A 20024-nucleotide genomic window follows, 5' to 3' on the forward strand; every position below is an offset into this window, starting at 1 on the left:
TAAGAATGTAAGTTTTGAAAGTTGCAACCATGTGACCCAATCTGATCCACTCAGGCCAAAGTCGGAAATTTTGGAAATTGAGTTACTATCATTTCTAACTTGCTCAGTATACCTACACTTTCTGATGTTGAATCCCCATGGTCTTTTGAATACTTGGTTACAAAGTTATGAACCTTATGTCCATTTTCTTGTTTTGTCTTGTTTTGTTTTGTTTTTCTCCCCCCTTTTTTGCCTACATCTCAGTTTCATTATTGCCGACTTTAGCCTGATTGGATCCGATCTGGTCACATATTAATTATGAAGCTTATTTTGAGTTTTTTTGGGGACATTTGATGGGATTTTAAATCTTCACAAGCCTTTAGCAGGGCTGTCAACTGCCAGGGAAGTAAAATCTCATAACAAGGTAGTTAGTAGTTCATGTATCTCACACCAAGGTAGTAAAATCTCACACATACCGGTAGTTAAAAAAATTGTTGTCACTAACCCCTCCCACTTTTTAGATTCTCAATGGGGAAAAATTCATGGGTCAAAAATGAACAATTTTAGTCGGCAAACAAGAAATCTGTCCCGTACACCCTTCTTCAACAATATCTCATGCCACGCAGTTCCAAAAAGTTAACAGCCCTGCTTTGAGACTTACTTTTTTATGAGGCCACATATGATTAGAATTGTTCAAGGAACTCAAAAATCGCAGATTAAGGGTCCAGTGGTTGAGTTTAAGTGAGAATTGTATTCTGCTGCTAAAGTTGGCAAATTGCATAGCAGGGTAAAATATCACAACCAATAAACAGATAAATTAAGAAAATGAAAAGATGACATACAAGAAACCAAACAAACAAAAGAGTGATGGGGAGAAGAAGAGTGGCTGAAAATACAACAGCGAATAGAATTAAGATAAATTGGCTGAACTGAGTGGGAGGGGGAGTGGGGAGATGGTGTTTTAAGTCCATTTTTAAGTGTCACATAAATATGGACCAGTTCGACATCAATTTGATTTGGTCACTGTTCAGACCTGTTGTAGGCTATCCTACCTGTAAAAAAATAGTAAAATCTAATTATTACGATGAGTATTGAGGGGCGCTTGACCACTTGAAGCACCAGTGTTCCATATAATTGATTTATCCAACCTTTATTGACAGACATGAGTGTAGCCTATTATTGCTACCCACCCTTATTGAAAGCTATTGAAATCGGAGGCATTGATGGGCCAAAAGCACCCCATTGTCACATTTTAGCTCGCTTCGTAGCGATCAAAAGGTGTTTTTGGGATTCACTTAGTAGCGTCGATCAGGTACCTGTTTTGTCCGGCGTACCTGTTTTGCCCGGCGCAGAGCATTAGAACTAGGATTAGGGTTAGGATTAGGGTTAGGGTTATTCATTGGTAATATACTAGTAATAGTATACCGTGTGCGCGGGCTTTATTCTGTAAACAATACGTATAATATTAATAGACGGCTTTCTAGCACAACCACTTGTACTTAGCATAATGTGTAGTGCCTCGACTATGGATCAATAGGTTGCTGGTTCGAACCTTGGTAGAATTTTAAATCTAACTTGTTTCGTTTCTTTTTATTAAGTAAGAGGAAATAATAGTAGCCTAAGTAATTCCCAACGGAACGCAACGCAACACTAGTAAGCATTTCGTAAGGTGTGAAGAGGCATGCTTCATAGCGCTTGTAAGGCCCCGTATCCATAGGCTGTTCCCTTGTGGCGTGTGCCCTTGTTCCGTGTTCACTTGTTCCCATGTGACCTGCCACACAGACAACCTATGGATACGGCCACTAAGCAAAACAAAGGTTCGTTGTCTGTGTGGCAGGTCACATGGGAACAAGTAAACACGGAACAAGGGCACACGCCACAAGGGAACAGCCTATGGATACGGGGCCTTAGGTACCCGTCGGATATTGTGAAAGTGTGACAAGAGGCTGCCAAAAGCAAAAATTAAGTCAAATTACAGACCAACTCACTATACATTGCATTTTCATTTATAAATAATCATAATAAGGCAAAAAAAAAATTGTTGTCTCAAAAGTATTCAGGAGGCTACTAAAATGTCCTCATTAGGAATTTTTTGGAGTGTCCGTACATTTGCAAATTGGGTTTTTCCAGTTGAAATCCACACTACCCCTGTGGAAGATTTTGGAAATATCTTCCACGGGGGGAGTATGTTTTACAAATGTAATTGGTTAGGGTTAATAATTTTGAAACCCATACTCCCCCTGTATTACGGGTTTACCTATATCTTCCACAACTGGAGTGAGTATTTCAAATGGAATTTACCCAATTGTCTTTTCTATCATACTCATACACCCTCTGTTGAAGACTTTAGCGCAATCTTCCACAGGGGTAGTGTGGATTTTGACTGGAATAGCCCAATATTTGCCAAATTGCTCTGGTTTCGTCACTGCTACTGATTCAGATGACTTTGTTATTTACAGACTTGCTATTTTAGCCGTAATTTTATGGTGATGGGTCTTTGTTATTGATTTTAGTTAGAATTTTTGTCAAGTAGTTAGTCTAGTTCCCAGCTTTTGTTCCCATGCACCCAGATGATTTTTCTAACCTATTTCTTCGTAATCCTAATTAAAGTCCCTAGTGCACACATTTTGTTGTTCCCAAAACAAAATATTGTCCCATGGGTGGGGAAGGTCACTTACTTTATATGGGTCAAATTTCAAACTTGATCAAATTGTGTCGAAAATATTACATCTGGGCACATGGGAACAATAGCTGGAAACTAGACTAAGTGTAGCCAAACTTATTGCATTGAATAATTATACCGTAGTCCTTTGCCACAACTAGTAAAAAGTATTCCTTTTTCAGTGTTTTAGAAAAGTTGTACTCACAGACAAAAACAAACTATTTTAACCAACAGGCAAAGGTGCTTTTTATGCACTGAAATTCTTGCATATTCACGAGGGCTGATCGTTCCATCGTGTGTTTGGACAAATCACACACACACCCCCACACTGTTTGTGACTATCATATGGACAGATTCTGGTGAATTATGGTAAGATTATCACCTCTGTGGTGTCTTTGTACATTTACAAGAAAGATGTCAAGCCTGTGCAGTGAAAATTTATGCAGAACAGGTGCAAAATGGGCATAGTAATTTTGGCCCTCATTAACTGATGATGTTGGTTAATGGTCTATTTTCTTGTCTGTGGTTGAACAATACTTTTGCTTAATGTCAAGTTCCTAGGGTCTATGAGGCCAACATAACACTTTTTATACCACCTCCATGCCCGGGGCCTCCATGTAGTATGTTATAGTACATAATTATTCCTGACTTTGCCATTTTTGCACAACCAAACCAAATAATAAAACAATAAATGTTAACAAATTAATATACTCTTTCAGTTGTGTTGTTTCTTGAAGACATCAGTTCCATAGCCCCTGTCCCATTCCTGAATTTGTAGTGTGGCAAGAATTTATTTTTCTTTCATCCACCCAGGGACAGATTTACCTTTTGCGGCTCTTGTCACTCCCCACCCCTAACCAAAACAACTTAACCTAAAGTTTTTGTCAGAGAAGAACGGCACTTGTTTACATTTTGAGAGCGTGCAGAGCATATACACGGAAGTGGGGTTCTGATTGGCTGAATCAATCGTCTGACAACCATAGCAACAGACCGATAATCTGATTGGCCGATTTTGCATCAAATCGTTGGTCGGCGCAGATCGACACCCTTGAAGTGAATACAAAGCTCCGCATATGATGTTGCTCATTAACAGGGCACTCGCGTCAATCTGAGCAAGGGACTGCCGTTCTTCTTTGAAACCCAGTGCAAGTATTTTACAGATTTCTTCCTTCAAGTTCCTTGCCATCCTCAAATGACTTTCAAACGCATGTGAAAATGTGCCATTTTAATGCTAAAATAGGGTACTATTGACGCCTAAAACCAGGCCAAAGGAAGATGAACATTTCAACTTTCAACCCTGCACCCATCATACTTGAATGTGACATAAGCCAAGAACCACCCACAACCATAGACTATGCCATAGTCGAATTTTATTAAAAATATGTTATTACTAGCGGGATACCCGCGCTTCGCGCGGGTCCCCGCTAGATGAGTAAATGGGAGCGATCACTAAAACAGGAGGAATTACTGAAAAGGTAGAATCATTGAAAAGGTAAATTTTATTTTTCTAAACCTGTTCCTTCTTGCATTTCCATTTAGCTTCTTTCTTTCTTTCTTTTCAGTTTCTTCTACATGGGTCTAGTTTGTTCCCATTAAAAATTGCTATTTAGCTTGGGATTTTCCGTTTCCATGTTATTTATTTATTTAGGCCTAACCGCATTCCCATTATTTTCTAAATCTGTCCTTTCTTCGTGTCCCTTTTAGCTTCTTTTTTTATGCTGCTTAGCTTGTGATTTCCGTTATTTATGTTAATATATTTAATTCCGTTTTCATTATTTTGGCTGCTTCGTTTTTCTTATATTTTCTGATTAGTTTTTAATTTTAGCTTTTTTTTCTTACGTTTCCTGATTAGTTTCTTTCTTTCCTTCTTTATTTTGCTCCCGTTTCATTTAGTAACCTGTATAATACCCGTATCTTTTTTGTCTTCCCTTTCTTTTCCTTTTTATTCATTTTATTCTTTCTTTCTTTTCAGTTTCTTCTACATAAATCTATTTTGTTCCAATAGATATATATGCTGCTTAGCTTGTGATTTTCCGTTTCCATGTTATTTATTTATTGAACCCCGTTCATATGCATTATTTTATAAATCTACCCTTACTTAGATTTGTCCTTTTTGGTTTAAGTTTTTTTTTCTATTATTTTGTTCCCATTTTTCATATTTCCTGCTTATAAGTTATAGCTTGTGATTTCCCGTGTGTATTTAATTCTGTTCTCATTATTTTAGCTTCCTTTTTTCATGAATTATTTATTTATTTATTTATTCTTTCATTTTTTTTCCTTCCTGCCTCCCGTATCCTTACGATTTTTATCATTTTGGTAATCTCTTAACCAAACCCATTACCCCTTTTGTCCTACTTTCTTTTCTTTTCTGGCACGGAAAGTTGGCCTATGCATATGCGTCTTCCTTTTATTTATATAGATTTATATATTTATTTACTCTAATCCACAACCCTGTACCCATAACCCATCCATAGTAGGCCTACCTTTTCAGTTTTGTCCTACTTTCTTTTCTTTTCTATTTCTCTGGCACGGAAAGTTGGCCTATGCATATGCGACCCGTGCGTGCGAGTCACATCCCTTGTACGCCAACGCACTAACACCAACGCTGCTGCAGTTAGTTACGGTATGCGCTACTACTGTGTTTTGACAATTAAAAGTCCCTGGAAAAAAATTCCGGTTTTAACCATATTTGTTGACCGTTTTCAACCAAATAAAGTGCAATGCATTTCCCGTATATATTCCTCAATCTCCGGACGATTCATAGGCCTAGAATAAATAATGAAATTGTACACTGACTGTCTGCACCCCGGGTCTCTACGCAGGCACTATCACCACTCTAGACTATACCAGACCACTGTTTCCTACGTTACCTTAGTGATGACGCAAAGACCTGATTCACGCATCGTAGCCTTAATTTCTTGGCTGCCAACCTTGATGCAGTGGCGGTAAATGGGGCGCGAGATCTGCGATGGGACGAAAAGCTCGTAAGATCATTATTAAATTATGCGCTGTTGTGCATCTAGATAGCCTGAATCATTTCTTGTCCACCTCGCAGTTGGCAGAAAACGGGGCAATGTTGCTCTTCGTATGGGTTTTTAATGGAAATATTATTCCGCGGTTCACACTGTCCTTATTACCCACAATGCCACTGCGATCGATTTTGTATAGCAACACTACAGTTTTTTATGTTATTCTCTTAGTTACCACCAATTTTTGCACAAATGAACCTCAGATGGTTTAATGGCAATATGTACCCGATCAATGTACCAATAAATCAGAGCTGAAAGTGAAATCATCTCTGAGTCTATTCGCGCACAAGATTTAGCAACTTCCTTTTATTTATATAGATTAGTCATGATGAGCCCATTTCGTTGAACTCAAAATTATACTGATGTTTATCAAAATTAAAGTATTCAATAGTAAAATGGTCATAAAGAATTAAGAATATCAGATGATTAGTGACAATAAAAGTAATTGAATGCAACATTATCTTGCATAATTATAATGGCTCACTTTAATACTGAACAGTTCTGATTTTGGAATCTACCAGTTCATTGATAGCGAACCACGAAAATCCGACTATGGACTTTGAATTTTAAGCAGAACTTTGCACCGGGACTTTGCTCTCTAAAAACACACTGTCAAGCATACTTGTTTATCAGTCCATTAACCACAAGTACTAAGCATGGTATAGTACAAGACGCGCTCGATGTTTGATAGATTAACTTTCGCGTCAACACAAAAGCGCCGCAAATACCACAGATAGTTTTGTACGGTGTAGTTAATGGTAATGGCGCGGGCCCGGAAGATTTAAACCATCTGGGCGACCAATCACAAGGCAGATCCATTTAAAGATGCATTACATCATGGCCAATTTCAGTTAGGCCAGAAATTGGCCTAACTCTCCATAGAGTCTGTGTTAAAAATCTTAACCGCAAGGCAAAGTCAGTAGTCCACTTGGGAAGCTACAAACAGAGGGAGTGCGGTGACTGAAAAGATCAGATACAGATGTGAAAATCTATCAGTTGCACACAAATCAATATAAATCAGAGTTTTATGCTTTATACATTTAAAAATGTAATAGCCAGAGTATGCAAAATGGGCAAGTGGACTACGGAGAAGTCTACCCACAACCACTGAAAAACTTTGCCCTGCTGTAAGAGTGCAGTGCCTAATATCGATTTGTATATTAGATCATTTCACAATACGCATGAATTCTCTTGGATTAGCAAAAAGGATTAGGTGATCAGGATAACTAACCCTGTATGGTGCCCTCTTCTGATCACTTATCACACAGACATCGCTGTTAAATAATTGATATCCTGCCCTTTACTAATTCAAGAGAATTATGTATAACATGAAAATCAAATCGGTGAAATTGCTATTTGGCAGTCTGCCAAACACAACAGTATATTATACTCTACCATTTATTCTGTTTACTGTGCAAAATGCATGCATCATTCATTTAAAGACCTGTATTGAAAACCTAGTGGTAAGGTATTCTAAAGGAATTCCCAAGTCAGGGGTCATCCTATTGAGGGTCACATACCATGATTAGGGGAGTACAAGCCATTTTTCCTATGGGCTTTGCTAAAATTTCAAATTGAGTGGGGGGCACATCCCCACTGTGCCCCTATGACACTACGCCACTGTCCCATGGGTACATTTCATTCAACTTTTAACCCTTTGTAACTCGTAATATTATGAAGCTAGGGTCCCTGTATACCATTTTTCACCCTGATGTGGCAGTGATGTCAATGCATTGAGGTAACCATTTCGCGGACGCATATGCGGCGCCTTTACGCACTTGCGTGTATACGCTAGTGCTTTGAGCAAACAAGCGATTTGCAGCTGCGCCAAACAAATTGCACACTGATCACTGCCACGTCATGGTGGAAAATGGTAAATCCATACTACTTACTAACGTGAAATGGACCCTGGTCACATAATGTATACATCACAGATGGCAAAAACGGACTCACACAAATAAAATGCAAATTTACAAGAAAAACTGCATTGCTTTTATAATATTTTTTATTAGTTATATTTAACCTCACCAGCACAATCATTCAAGCTATCAATAAATCACATACACATACCATGCATTCTAAATACGACTTATACACTCAAAGCTTATAACATGCATGCACTCTTAATGTTACAGAAATCCCAAAGCAAAAAAGAGATGTGGGCTATTCCAGTTGAAATCCATACACCCCCTGTGAAAGACATATCCTTAATCTCCTAAACAGGGAGTGTGAATTTCATATGTGGTTACCTGGCTAGGGGACTCCATTTGAAAACTACACCCCCTGTGTGGATGATTTTAAGTCATGTCTTCCACAGGGGGTGTGTGGATTTGAACTGGAATAGCCCAATAAGACAAAGACATGGGCTATTCCAGTTGAAATCCTTACACCCTGTATGGAAGACATGTCCTTAATCTCCTAAATGGGGAGTGTGAATGTCAAACATGGTTACCCGAATATGGGACTTGAAAACTACACCCCATGTGTGGATGATTATAAGTCATGTCTTTCACAGGGTGTGTGGATTTCAACTGGAATAGCCTAATAAGACGAAGAGATATGGGCTATTCCAGTTGAAATCCATACGCCCCGCAATGGAAGACATGTCATTAATCTCCTAAATGGGGAGTGTGAAAGTCAAATGTGGTTTCCTGAATAGGGGACTCCATTTGAAAACTACACCCCCTGTGTGGACGATTACAAATCATGTCTTCCACAGGGGGTGTGTGGATTTCAACTGGAATAGCCCAATAAGATGAAGATATGGGCTATTCCAGTTGAAATCCATACGCCCTGCAATGGAAGACATGTCCTTAATCTCCTAAATGGGGAGTGTGAATTTCAAATGTGGTTACCTGAATAGGGGACTCCATTTGAAAACTACACCCCCTGTGTGGATGCTTTATAAGTCATGTCTTCCACAGGGGGTATGTGGATTTCAACTGCAATAGCCCAATAAGACGAAGAGACATGGGCTATTCCAGTTGAAATCCATACACCCCATATGGAAGACATGACCTTAATCTCCTAAACAGGGAGTATGAATTTCAAATGGGATTACCTGAATAGGAGACTCCATTTGAAAACTACACCCCCTGTGTGGGATATTAAGGTCATGTCTTCCATAGGGGGGTGTATGGATTTCAACTGGAATAACCCAATAAGACGAAACATCAAAAAACGTTTTGGTCAACCAAACAAGCAAAAAAAATTTTGTCCAAATCCAATTTGAATTTTCTACAACAATGTACATCAATTTTGACAATCTTTGTTTAAATGTTTACTTTCTTACATCTAAATCACCGTTAATATTTAATACAACTCGCTTTAAAGCCATAATAAGTTGCAAATATGTACAAGTTGAGATTTACCAACTTTCACTACCGGTCTAATGAAAGCTGTTCTTTTTTTTCGGTATAACTTTTTGTTATAAAATAGGAGTCCACACAATAAATAAAGTACAAGTTACTTAACCAAATTAAGCTTGCAAAATTTGACCAAATATTGTGAAACAGAAGTAGCTTAGGGTCATATGACTTTTAAACCCAACCGCCTACAGGCTTTGGCGATATTTTGATTAATCGAAAATAATCAATCACTGTTTTAATGAAGTACTCAACTACTCAAAAACACTAATCAAAATATCAACATTTTGATTTATTCAAAAATAACAAATTGTTTTTCTAGGCAAGCAATGTTTTCAACTGATAGTTGGTTTTTAAATAGTTGCATCTTTATACATGATTGTTTCTTGAAGCTATAATCAGAATAACAAGTGAAATAACTGTTAAACACATCTTTTTCCACTTAAAATGTACAGCAATGTTTAATAGTGGGATTCTATACAACCAATGGCACTCGACCTACTTACAGTCACATGATATTTGAAAACAAGCCTATTCACCAGATGAACATCCTGGCGGAACCAGCGATTTCAACCGGTTTCTATTCTGTAGAACGATAGAATATGGTTCAAGTCACTAGTTTTGCCAGGGTGCCTACAGAGTGGCTTTGAGGTCATCCCTTATTTCACGCTACTTGAAACATTGCCGACTAAAAACAGTTTTGGAAATTATGCATTTAAATGTATTTAGAATTTCTGACATCAATGCCCTCTGTGTTATGAGGTTTGCCTACTTGGTAACTATCAAACTTAGTTTTAAGCAAGACCGCTTGTTTTAAGCTATGTTTATTTAACATATCACCCTGTTATCAATCAGTATAGTGTCTTGATCAGTTATGTTGATCAGAATGCTGAATATTATTTACTTTGATTTGCTTACTTGCTTTTTTATGTATATTTTTATACACATTTTACACACATATTTTACTCGCACCTCCTGTCACCCAAACACACACACAGTTATCATATCAATATGAACTTGTTATAATGGTTTTAATATCTACAAAACATTTTTTCATACTCACTACAAACTTGAGTATATACTCTCATTATAAAGAATCAACTGTCTTTTATATTATTTTGGCGTATGTAGAACAGCTAAGATTTGAGTTTCAAGCAAAAATTAGCATATGTTGAAATTGAAAATAAATAAAGCCTATACGTCAGTTTGTAGTATTTTACACATGCCATTCCATTTTTGTCCAAACATAATTATCTTGATCTCATCATATTTATCAACTCGTCATTTCTTTCACACATTTGCCATTTAGAACATTTCCTTATACAAAAATATTTATAATATGCAGGTTACAATTTTTACCCATAAAATCGACCAACCACTTCTGTTGGAAAAAATATAAATAATAAAATCATACACCATATATGACCACAATTAAGATGACTTGAAACTTATGCAAAGTTCGCAAGTATAACATCAACTAGTTGTAACTAGTTTTCGCTCATATATCTATAATTAAAGACTAGTCTGTCGATTCTGTCAATCAAACTCCACCACAGCCTGTGATTGGTTAATATTGTGTAACCAAGGTGGTGCCTTTGTTAATTATACGATACTAACCAATCGCAAACGTGGGGAAATTTGATTGACAGAATCGTCAGATGAGAACTAGTTTCTTCACTTTTGGCTTTTATAATAAGCAATCTTAGGCAGCAAAATATCGCATTTTATTATCATCGCACTTCTAAATGTACCCACCAAAGTTACTGAGCTTGGGTAAAAGATTACATAATAATAATAACTTGTTCTCTTACACACAATGTATACATGCAAGATTGGAGGAAACTTGAACACACTAATTTACAACCCTAACATTTGCATCTTTTACATTAAGAGAATAGTATCATAAGCCATCTTATTCATATTAAACTCACCCCCCTAAAAGTAAAAAAGCAGGCCCAGCAAGCGAGGCAAGACATCTAATTAGTACCGGTAAAGCTATTGGTGCACCGGTGGTGATTATGTTTGACCATTGGTGAACATGCAAGGCAAAAGGAGGACTCTAAATAAGATTCAACTGTGCACACGATATGGTTTACATCTTGTTCAAGGTTTGTAACTTGAACTTTTTGGAACCTTTTGGTTTGCTGTGTACCCAGTCAATACATGATCATCCGCAGAGGTACACAGATAGCTTTATCGGCACAAATCAGATGTTGTGATGAACCGACAAAGCAGATACCGTTTTTACTCCAAATCAATGTAATATAATAAGAATCCAAACAGTGGCATAACCACAAATCATGTAGCCACTGGGTGGGGAGGAGTTTTCTGCAGAAGCCCCTATTTTCAAACGGACTGTTTGCAATTATAGGGGTCAAAATCCCACAATGGTATCATCGTTACTTTGTTGGTGATCTAGTCTGCAAAACCAGCAAGTTACTTTTCTTTCTACAACGCTGTGTGCCTCAAATTCTGTCCCTTACATACACCAATCTCAAGAGAGAGCAAGGGTGATTTATAATTATTTGTTGTTTCTGCTATTGAAGACATCTACTCTACTGCAAAGTATTGAGTTGGTCCAAGGGTTTGTAAAATTGCTATTATTACTGAACACTTAATGCTGATTACATCCACCATACATCTTCCACATAAGTCTGAAAATGCCTCACACATTGGGCCATTCCATGGCGGAGTCCGTACTCGTCAAGCCCAATCTCTTTACCAGATACAATACTACAACCCAGAAACTACCACAGATGAACCACAAACAGTCAAAGTCTTCAACATTACCTGATGAGGGCCGATAGTTCCATGAAGTGCGATTGACAAAACTGCTATGCACATACTGCATATATTTTTACAGGCACGCAACGTTGGCATGATTGTTAGACATGCACTATGAAACAATCGACCCTCATGAATATGCCAGAATTCACAGCATACAAAGCATGGGGACTTTGACTGTTAATGGATAGTCTGTAGTAGTCTGCGCTACAACCACAATCATTAACAACAAAAGCACCCACTGGTAACTGACAAACAATATGAATAGTTTGACTCGTTGGAGCCCATTCCAGCTGGGAACCAAGATACAAAAAAACAACCTTTTTTCTCTCTCTTTTAACTTTCACAAAGGAGTACCTTATTTTGTTATTTCTTCATTTCTAGTTATGAAACCACCTTCACACTCTAGCTGTTTTAGAACTTCTCAATATAAATGATATGCAAATGAGAGAAACAAAGTAAAAACGATTTATCCAATTTTTCTAATAAAAAAAGCCTAGACTATAATAGAATGCATACACCTCCCTTTACTGTGTCAAAAATGGAACTGAAAAAACATAAAATAAATAAGCAGAAAATAAGTAATCAACAGCAAAATATATTAAGTACAAGATAATAAACATTATCATGTCTGTTCATCTTTCGGCTTAATCCAATTGAAAGGCGAACCATTTCTTTTAAAATTTAAAATTTAAAGCTTGTTAACTTACGAATGTGCATTTGTTTATAATCATGGAAATGAATGATATACTATATTGGAATAATTTCAGTTCTGTTACATATTTATTAAACATTAAAAAATAGAGCCGAGAAGATAATATTTGGCCGAAACCTTCTGGAATTGATCACCTTAATGAATCACTTCTATTGTCATTTTGTAAATCTGTATGACAACCTGTAGCATCAAAGTTCATAATTTGTTATTTTAACCTATGATCTCAACATAAAATTAAAATGCAACTCAATTGACCTTTTTTGATAACTCCCATAATTCTTTGCGGTTAGACCCGAGATATCGTCATTTGACGTCATGCCAACTTCATGCAATGCGCAGTAATGATGTTCGCTATACGATGTTCGCATCGGCGTGATGTCAAATGACGACATCTTAGGTCTACTCGCAAAGGCTTATGGGATTTACCGAAAAGGTCAATTGTTTCAGTCACAATTTTGACCTTCATCAGAAAGATCACTGATTTGAAAGTTTTGATTTGAAAGGGTTGAAAGTCTCCCAAAGAATGTTGCAACTGAAAATTCGAGGTACATCATAGATTAAAACAACAAATTAGAATAAAAATTGAAAAGTGTCAACATTAAACTAACTCCTCTTGATTGTGGCATTTCAAGTTTGGTAGTGATGTTACTACGTTTTTTAGGATGCACATCTTTGAATAATACAATCATGTGTAAAGGCAGTATATTCGGAATACTCTCACATAGACAAACTTCTTGGGCTATTCCAGTTGAAATCCATACACCCCTATCGAAGACATGACCTTATAATCTCCCACACGGGGTGTACATTTCAAATGGAGTCACCCATTCAGGCAACCTTCATTTAAAATTCACACTCCCTGTGTGGTAGATTAAGGCTATGCCTTCCACAGGGTTGTGTGGATTTTACCTGGATAGTAATATCACTACCAAACACAAATTGACACAATATATAGTTATTATGATTTATTACACAGGTTCGAATCCCACTTCAGCCCTATTTTCTTTGCTCCATTCTTTAATCTACATATTATATGATACAATAATCATAACCAAATTAGGGTATCTTTTATAAGGTCCAAAACAATTTTGTTTTGATTATATGGTAATCGAAATACATCATACATCTTAATTTGAATTATGTTACATAATAATAGGATAGTTAAAAGTACAAGTTTGAAAAAGGGGATAAATATGTTTTCTTTCTTTATTTAGTATAGAAACTTGATATTTACAGCTATATAAAGTTTTGATTGTCAGTCATTTTAGTCACTTTATTTTTTCAGGCAGGGTTTTTCAGAGGGAGAGAAGCAATACATAGATTACATGCACTTTTACACACTCACAGATTGGCTTTTCAATTTTATGGTGTGCATATTTTTCTCTTATTAATAACGATTATATATTCTTAATCCCCAACTGTTTTGTATCATATAACTAAAATAAGAACACTAAAACAATCTCACATTTTGGTATATGGTTACATATTTTACATTTTTTTTAATATATGAAATTTTATACATTATCTATTTTTTTAAACATTTATAGATATCTCGAAACATATTGGTTACTTAAGTTCAATGCACAATCCCTTTCAGTGCCGACCGAATGCCAGTCGTTATCGCCTTCGTGTAGGAGTTCCTGCACGCACCTTGAGACGTCATCGTTATGTTTCTCAAGTAGTGATTGGTTCTGTTGTCGGTTACCGAATCCCATCTCGATGAGCTGATCCATAGGGGATGCTTGAGATGAAGCTGGTGGTTGGTACTGGGATCTCTCTGGCAATGGCTGTATAGAGAAGATGAAATAGTATTTTGAATTTTTGAAGTGTTTACTTTGTGCCACCCTAAATATAGTATTTACTTTGATAATTATGAGTAGATACTTTGTTTTTTCCTGGAAGTAAAATGTTAAAGAGTGAACTTAGAGATACCTGGGACAAATTTATACCATTCTGTCAGTCCGACATCCGGGCTATTTCTAGTCTCAGACCCAAACCGCACGTGGCTCAAGGTTTGTTATGAATGACAGAAACAGGCTGTGAAGGAGGCTACATAGCGATGTTGTAACCTCAAACATAATTTAGAATCAATGACTTATTTTCACACAACCGTGAGTCACCCATCAACCGGAAGTGACGTGCCACCAGCCCACAGAATAGGCATACACTATTTTGAAGGTCAACTGTGCAGCGGCTTCATTTTAACAAGATAAAGACTACTATATTTCATGCAAACTTAATTTAAAATCACAAATTCTATGCCGACATTGCACAGGGAATATGTCAAAAGAAAATGAAAAACTCACTGGTTGAGTGCTGTCATCCATTTGTGGGACTATAGTGGAAATTTCAATTGAATGAACACAGCCTGACATAGCATGATGTGACATTCTTAGTCAGTGGGAGTGGTCTATTAGTAGACACATAATCTGATTGGACAATCGCATGATTTTGGGTGTCATCTATCAGGCTGTAGACAACCCCACATCATCATGAGTGTTGATAACGCTTAACACGCCCATAGAGGTATGTATCGCGTTGTATGCGTAGACGCAGTGCGGAATACACTATCGCGGTTGGATTGAGTACAGCTGTTGAAAGCTGTGTTCATTCAATTGAAATTCTTACTATAGTTGAGGACAAAGGTTTCTGTACATGTTACCAAATTATGCAACCTTCTGCAAAATTTTGGAATGTCACCTAGCATTTTAATTTCTAAACTTTTGCATCAAATTATAAACAATAAATTTGTTAAGACTCAAACATATCGAGCAATAAATATACACCTACCGTAATGACACGAGTATAGTCCCACTTTTGAGTTATGTCCCACCCCTAAGTTCAAGGCAAAGTTCAGAAAATTTTAATTCCCCCAAGTATAGTTCCATGCTAAAATATTGACTTTTGTTTTTGCTGAAAAAGTCAAGATTTTTAAACATAAATTTATTCAACTGTCTGGAAAGGACTGAACATTAATTTGTCCAAGCCTTTATGACAGGAATTTTCTTCCCCTACCTATCTAAATTGTCTCTAATGATAGTGTATTTATGATTTATACTAAAATATTCCTTTTCACTTGCAGCAGGTAAATTGTTAAAAGCATATGGGCTATTTTTGCACTGGGCACTGAGTACCTATGATTGTCCTGACCTAAGACTCCATTATATGATATCCTGGTAGTGCTTTGAACTCTAAGCAACGCAAATCTGGGCAAATTGGATTGGATATTATCATGGTTAATATTTTCATGCATCATGATAATGAAAATGAACATTTTAAATAGACTTATGGAGCATACATCTAGTGTATCAAGCAAGAACCTTAAAATAGACAATAGAACATGAAAAATTGTATTCTTCTTTCCCATTTCAGCTGTTCCTTCGTGTTAAGTCCCACCCCCTAATTCCTAAAAAAAAATTTCGGTCAAAAATTGGTGGGACTATACTCACCTTAGTAGGTATACACCATTGCTAGCTTGCTTTGTAAAACTTAGTTTGAGCAGTGACTATGACATGGACATACATAAACACACACTGAGCAGGGAGCTTTGTATATACCTCTATGGTATATTCATCCCCAGGAGATCCTGCATCTATGAGAACTACCTGCTGATTGGCCAAAATGAATATTGTGTCCAATTTTGAACCAATCAAGGAAGGTATTAATAAGATCATCCGCAAATGCAAGTTTGACCATAAATAGTTTAAAGCCTAATCATAATTGGCAATTGAAATGAGTATTTCAAGTTATCAACCAATCAGAAATTCTGTTAGATGACCAGTAGTGTCCAGGGGTTAAATCTCCATCCAATTCTTACCTGTGGTTGAAGTAAAGAACTAACATGTGTAGCTGCATCCCATGCCTTCTTTACAATGCCACCAGCATATTCAACAGCTTTGGCTGTAGTGTATCTGAAAGAGTCAAATTTAATGTTGTTAGAAGTATTCCATATTTTCAAATATTAGAGCATCACTAACTGCTACACTATGCAGAAAGACCAGAAAATCAATTGCAAGAATCTTTTTATTACATGTGGTCTTTTTTGCTTCTATTAATTATTCTATCTGCTTCCTCTGTTTTGATGTTTTCAATTTTAGTTTGGCTTATTTGTGGCATGTGTCCGCTTAGACTCATTTCCATACTATGGGACTTTTTAATGCAAAGGCTAATCTAAGCATTAACATAAACAGCAGTTATCTATTTATGTAACGCTGACGGGTTGGTGCATAGATATTAAACTATAGTCGGAATGTTCCGTCTGATATCTTTGTCAATCAGACAAAACTATACTGTGCAGATCAGCAACCGATCACGGCGCTCCTCTGCCCTGAGGTGCAACATTGCCAGTTTAGCTCTGGCAATCACCTCCGCTTGAAGCTCTGCAAGGCCTGCTTTGAAGCTACATGTGCTGCTACTCGTAGAGCATTCCAAATGCCTGGGGACATTAACAGTAATGTATACACCAACTCGAAGCTGTTAAAGATGATACCCAGTATATAGTTCAACTTACCCCAGTACTTCCATTGGATCTTCTGAATCCTCTGATGGTCTGTACTGACTCGCCTCTAGGTTGGGATCCTGTCCAGATGCTTCTGCACCGTTACCTTGGTCTGGTTCCGGTGCATCATGGAACTCCTCATCGCGCTCTGTGGCTGTCAGGTGATGTATTGTATCTGATGGCGCCTGTTTGGAAAAAATTTAACAGTACATGAAAAGGTGTAAGTTGATCGAAAATTACCTTTGTATATATGGGTCTCTGTTATAGCGCAATTTGTAACCTTTGAAAAAAAACCTGTTTTTCAATGCATTTATTACTGTCCTAATATTAATATCAACGATTTTGCTATTCAATGCAGAATTACACATAATTCACTTATCCAGGTTTTCACTAATCCGGCCAATGGACTATTCTAGTTGAAATCCATACACCCCTGTGGAACACATGACCTTAATCTACCACACAGGGAGTGTAGATTTCAAATGGGGTTACCTGAATGGGTGACTCCATTTGAAATCTACACCCCCTGTGTGGGAGATTAAGGTCATGCCTTCCATAGGGGGTGTATGGATTTCAACTGGAATAGCCTAAGCTTGGTCCCATCATGGCCAGATAAAAGAGGTTGGACTGTACTTGGTTTAGGATCATTTTGTATCAAGAAACTGATAAAAAAAATGCGCTACATAAAATTAATTGCAGTGCCATCACTGACCTGACTAATGGTCACAACGGTAGCAGGAACCTGGGGCTGAGATGACATCACATGGTCAATATCTGTCCCCGAATCAAGCCCTCCAGAAGCGCCCTCCTGCACAACTTCCACGCAATCAGCATCGTCCCTCACGGTATCCACAGCAGGTCCATCTGGACTGATCACTATTCCTGCGTTTGAATCCAACGCCGGTGTCACGGCCACCAGATCCACCACCAATGGTACTGTGGTGACCATTGCTGTTGTCGTCGTCACTGGAGCTGCAGCCATCAAGGGAACCAGCGGTTTGGTCTGGACTTCAGTATGTGAAGTATTCAACAGTGCATCTACATCAGTACCTACAGATGTCGTGTTGGTTACAGCTTCCGTTGCAACCGATGCGTATTCTGGTGAAGCCTCCGAGGCGACTGATGCCAAGTCTGGTGAAGCCCCAATGCTTTTGGAAAGGGAGGTTGGAGCAGCTTCTGTAGCTACTGATGATGAGGATGGGAAGGCTTCTACTGAAGCATCTTGACACATAGGTGGTGTGACATCTTTGAGAGCATCCAGGATTGGAGTCTGCAATACAAGACATGAGAAACTCTGTAGCATATCATTTATCCAAGTATTACAACCCACAAAAAACATGGAAATTATCAGAAGAATATGAAAATGGTGATGTAAAAGTGGTAATTTCCGCTCGTGTAAATTTCTGCGCTTTGCCTATTTTTAACTTCATTGCTTGTTTAACTGTGATCATGAGTTTTCTTAAATATAATTGTGTGTTTTTGGAAACTACAAACTTGCGACTTTACGCTCATTTCATGGTAGCAGGTCACAAATCTGACATTTACGATTAACATGTTCTCTCAGTTTAATTTCTTTGAGTGTAACCATCTGATCCGTCAAAAGTTATCAAAATCTCCATTCCCAAATGACGCAGGGACCTGTTGGTATTCAACAACCTACCTGTGTTGACCTTGTCATGGATGCATCTATAGGTTTCTTAGGATCAAAACAGTCAGGTAATGGTACGACATAGAAATCATCTAACAGATTATCTGAATTGCCACTCTCATAACTCAACGTCTCAATGTCATCTGAAAAAACAAAGATATCTGAAATTAGAAAAAGAAAAAAGTTTGCAAGGTCAATTAAGGTCAACTTCAATAAACATTTCATAATTAATTTGCCATCATTAATACATATTATTTATCCTGAGAAGTGGACAAAATACAATTTGTAATTCTACAGATTATATCTCTTCAGGTCCAAGGGGGAGGTGCAAGGACTTCCAAAATGTGGGTTCCCCCAAAAGTGGACTCTTTAGGTTGATTTTTGAAAATTTTTCACTCGAAAATGTTTGCTTGAATTTCCGTAAAGTAAAATGAAATTTGATTTTTTTTTTGCATTTTTGATACACATCCAGTCACTCTTCTGCGAAAAGAGCATATGAACTGCTAGTGCCACCATAGTTTGAATCCTGTATGAATGCCCTCTTACCATTTCCACTCTTAGTTTTGAGTGGTAAAAATTTTGGCCAGATCAAATTTTGTTATTTAATCATAACAAAAATCTAATAGCAAATGTGAAGGAGTACTCCCATGGTACATTTACTCAATTCTCCCCTTGGGAACAGCAATAGTCAAGTTAGCTCAATCGTTAAGGCGTTCGACTATGGTGCGAGAGGTTGCGAGTTCGAACCCTGCCGGTGCCTAGTATGCTCTTGTGGAAAATTGATTTAGCTTGAAATTCCCCTGGACAAGGAACTTACTGCTAATTGTCTCGTTATAACCCGTACGAAACTCGGGAAGCTGATCCTGGTTGCGATGGTTATTTGTGGAAAGTCTAGGGTGTGCGCTCTGTAGCAGCAAAGTCCCTGATTTGTTGTAAATGTTTTATGGATTGATGTGGGGCCGTAGTGGTCAGCGACAACCTGTAAAGTGTGCTGAGGCTTGTGGATCAACGTCTAGGCGTTGTGCCTGTGCGTAGCGCACTATAAGTCACTGCTGGGTTTTTTTTAAAGTCTGAATTTAATCTTCAGTTGTTGTCAATTCAATTCAGACGCTCTTTCCAAGCCAATACCCCACCAGATTGTTGGGTATTGAACCTGAGACATCATACACCAAAGTATGGTTCAAAAGAGTCAGGTCCTTAGGGTGACCCCCCTCTCCCAAATCCCAATATGGCCCTCAGAAATTAAATTAAGGGAGTGAGTATTTTTAATACAAAGTAGCACCCTGAATGAAAACGTATTTTGAGGCTTGTGGCTCAAAATTAATTAGGAATATGGGTATTTAG

The 20024-nt window shown here is 37.5% G+C and overlaps 1 protein-coding gene across 1 annotated transcript in view; it reads right to left on the minus strand.

Moving 5' to 3' along the window:
• Window positions 1-13086: 13086 nt before the first annotated feature.
• The window catches only part of LOC140167679 (next to BRCA1 gene 1 protein-like), a 35918-nt gene continuing 28980 nt past the window's right edge, over window positions 13087-20024 (minus strand). The window contains 5 exon segments of the mRNA XM_072190978.1: window positions 13087-14321; window positions 16352-16445; window positions 17045-17217; window positions 17745-18302; window positions 18693-18841. Coding sequence (XP_072047079.1) covers window positions 14076-14321; window positions 16352-16445; window positions 17045-17217; window positions 17745-18302; window positions 18693-18841 — 1220 coding nt within the window. The 3' untranslated portion in view covers window positions 13087-14075.

The sequence above is a fragment of the Amphiura filiformis genome, chromosome 13, assembly GCF_039555335.1.
Source record: "Amphiura filiformis chromosome 13, Afil_fr2py, whole genome shotgun sequence".
Taxonomy (NCBI): Eukaryota; Metazoa; Echinodermata; class Ophiuroidea; order Amphilepidida; family Amphiuridae; genus Amphiura; species Amphiura filiformis.